Source organism: Ammodytes marinus (assembly GCF_949987685.1).
Source record: "Ammodytes marinus genome assembly, chromosome: 18".
Taxonomy (NCBI): Eukaryota; Metazoa; Chordata; class Actinopteri; order Uranoscopiformes; family Ammodytidae; genus Ammodytes; species Ammodytes marinus.
In genome coordinates, this window is record NC_137222.1 from 2,408,231 (window position 1) to 2,411,413 (window position 3,183).

At 38.4% G+C, this 3,183-nt stretch overlaps 1 protein-coding gene across 3 annotated transcripts in view; it reads left to right on the forward strand.

Annotated features, from left to right (window-relative positions):
* Window positions 1-1,576: 1,576 nt before the first annotated feature.
* Window positions 1,577-3,183, forward strand: part of rilpl1 (Rab interacting lysosomal protein-like 1) — an 18,405-nt gene continuing 16,798 nt past the window's right edge. For all 3 annotated transcript variants that reach the window (XM_080046498.1, XM_080046499.1, XM_080046500.1), the window contains exon 1: window positions 1,577-2,153. In XM_080046498.1, coding sequence (XP_079902624.1) covers window positions 1,866-2,153 — 288 coding nt within the window. In that variant the 5' untranslated portion in view covers window positions 1,577-1,865. The remainder of the gene's footprint in view (window positions 2,154-3,183) is intronic.

The window sequence follows — 3,183 nt, forward strand, 5'->3', positions numbered from 1 at the left end:
CATTAAATATCATAAAATCTGAATAAAGTGCTATGTTTTTGTGATTATTCTAATTTCTTCACTTATTAGTTCTGAATAATGGACGTATTACACATTGTCTACATCAGGAAAATGACACATAGGCCTACACACATTAATGCAGCAGTTAGATTCATCCACAAACATCATATACAGCTCTGGAAAAAAATTAAGAGACCAGTCTGGATTTTTCTTAAATCTTCATCTCTACATTACTTATTGAAAATGCTCTTTAATGACAAAAAATGTATTGGAATTTGGAAGAAATGTTGTCAGTAGTTTATAGTATAAAACCAAAATGTTCATTCTACTCAAACATAATGCCTTTAAATAGTAAAACGAGAGACACTGAACATTTGGAGTGGTCTTTTAATTTTTTTCCAGGGCTGTATAATAGGAAAAACTGTTGTGGTTTAATGCAGGACTTTTACTTTGTACCAGATTATTTTCACACTGTGATATTAAATAGTTTCAAAGTGTCTAACCCTAACCACTGAAGGTCTCACAGTCACAGCGACCTCATCTGTCTGTCATTCCTGTCATGCGCATTACAAACTGCAATCTCACCACCATGGAAGCATAGGGCGCAGAGAGCGGAGCTGCGTCAAGCTAGAAAACGGTACGATAGAATAAATACAGAAAGCAGGCATATTAGTAGCTTCAAAATAAAAGCTGTACATTTTTTTCATTTGAATTTTTCCTTTATTTTGTTCTCGAAAGATCAATTGAGGAGCGAGGGGTGAGCCTCATTTACAATGGTGCCGAGTAAAATTACAATACACACACAAACGCAATGCAAATATAGGCCTACAACAAGCTGACAAAGAGACAACACTATTAAAACATTCAGATCAACTGAGTGAAGGAGAACAATAGCCTGATTGAAACAGTTACAGGTGGAGTGGGGGCCGGGCGGATTCATAATAATATGTTTAAATTTGTTAAATAGCTTGATTGGTAAAAATATATAAAGCAGTCTCCATAAAAGCTAGTGAAAATGGGTTGAATAAATTCATCTGTAGATTGACAGACGTCAGTGTGTTGTAGTTTGGTAGCCTACTTCTGTTTGAATTCTGTCCTAATAGCTCTTATAGCCTAAGTCACTTTCAATATCGTTTTAATAGGTTTTATGTACACCCACACTTGCATTTTATAGTATGCCACTATTTATTATATTTCTTGTTCATAATATTTTGTATTAAGTAATTTATCTTGTTTAATATGGTTTGTTGTTGTGCTGTTGTGACATTTGAACTTGTGTCGTAGGTCTAGAACTAGAACCCTTTCAGGCATTTTTGTGTGAAATTGGCCTATAATGAATTGGACTATAATAAAATGAGCTATAGGCCTATAATAAAGATTGATTGATTGATTGATTGATTGATTGATTGAAAGAAGTATTTAGGTGCAAAAAATCTTGTCCTGAAACTGCGTTGATGACGTCAAGTATTAATTCGTATTGGTTTTATTTTGAAACCTTGAACTGGAAGTTTCATATTTCAAAATGGCGGACTTGACAATATTCCAATATTGTCCAGCAGCAGCTCAAACACAGGACGACCGGACCGGACAGCGAATATTTACCTCAAATAAATCAAATTAAATCCCGTACTGGGCCTGTAGTGATGGGTACGCGATAGCTACACTGTTCAACGTGATTATATCGTGTTTTTATTTATTGGTTACAAAGCTAAATAGGCAGAGTTTAGCTAAACTTAGCAAAAAAAAAATTACTTCCAGGGGGAGAGAGGAAAGAGGGGGGAGAAGAGGAAGTTGCCGTGGCCGAAAAAAGTGATCGGAAACCCGGGTAAAGGGAGGGCCAACACCCCGGCAAAACTAAAAAAATCATGGAGGACTCCGGTTCGGCCCTGGAGAAAAATGTGTCGGATCTCACTGTAATGGACGTGTATGATATCGCAGCCGTGGTGGGACAAGAGTTTGAGCGGATAATAGACCAGTATGGCTGCGAGGCGCTGTCCAGGCTGATGCCCAAAGTAGTGCGTGTTTTGGAGATTTTGGAGGTGATGGTGTCGCGGGGAAACATCGCTCCAGAGACCGAGGAGCTGAGACTAGAGCTGGACAAACTACGGCTAGACAGGCTGGACCGGCTGGAAAAGGAAAAGAAACACCGCAAGGTATGGCACTAGAAATAGGCCGGTGGATAGGAAAATTAAAAAATAGCCTATGAGTATAGCCTAAGCTTAATATTTCATGCTTTATTGCAGGCCAACTTGTTTGATTCCAATACATTGTCTGACAGCTAGAGTCAGTAAACTTAGGCAGGCTGCATTAATAAGATAAAGTTGATTTACTTACCTGTTGTGGGGGAAGGATTCAGACCTTTTCATCAGTCTTAGTAACAATGAATACAATACACCACTATAAATAATTTGATTAAAGTTAATTAAAGCTTGTAATTGAAATTGCTAGTTAAAAGTAAAAATACAAAGTAGGCTATTATTAGAAAGAATATAAATGAGTTGTGCAGTGTGTGGAGAGTAACTGAGTAGGGGCCAGCTTAGCTACATTTACTCAATAAAGGTGGAGTCAGTGATTCTGGAGAATTCTTTTTGTCAAAATCACTTTTTGTTCAAATCAGTGAATATCTCCTCAAGATCTTGCCGACTTGTCTGTAGCTTGCTGTGTGTGTGCAATGAAACAAATCTGCTGTGTTAGGAATAAAAGCCTATAGGCTGTGGACTGAATTTTATTTTCAACACACACACACAGAACACACACACACACACACACACACACACACACACACACACACACACACACACACACACACACACACAGACAGAGAGAGAGTTTGGGCAGGTAGCAGATTGTGAGGAGATATTTACTGATTTTGAAGTAGTAAGCAGGATCATGAAATAGAAAAACCACAGTGAAGACCACATACTTCAGATAGTAAATGTACACAATCTGTCCTTGATCAAACGTCCCCACTCAGTCCACTCACACAGTCACACACAGTCACACACACACACACACACACACACACACACACACACACACACACACACACACACACACACACACACTGTTATTTCCTGTTTGTTTTAGCTGCAGTATTGACGGCAGATGCGAAAACGTTCCCCTGACTCAGCAGCAGCATGTTTCTCCTCAGACACTAGAGTTTATATCTGTCACATGTGTCAT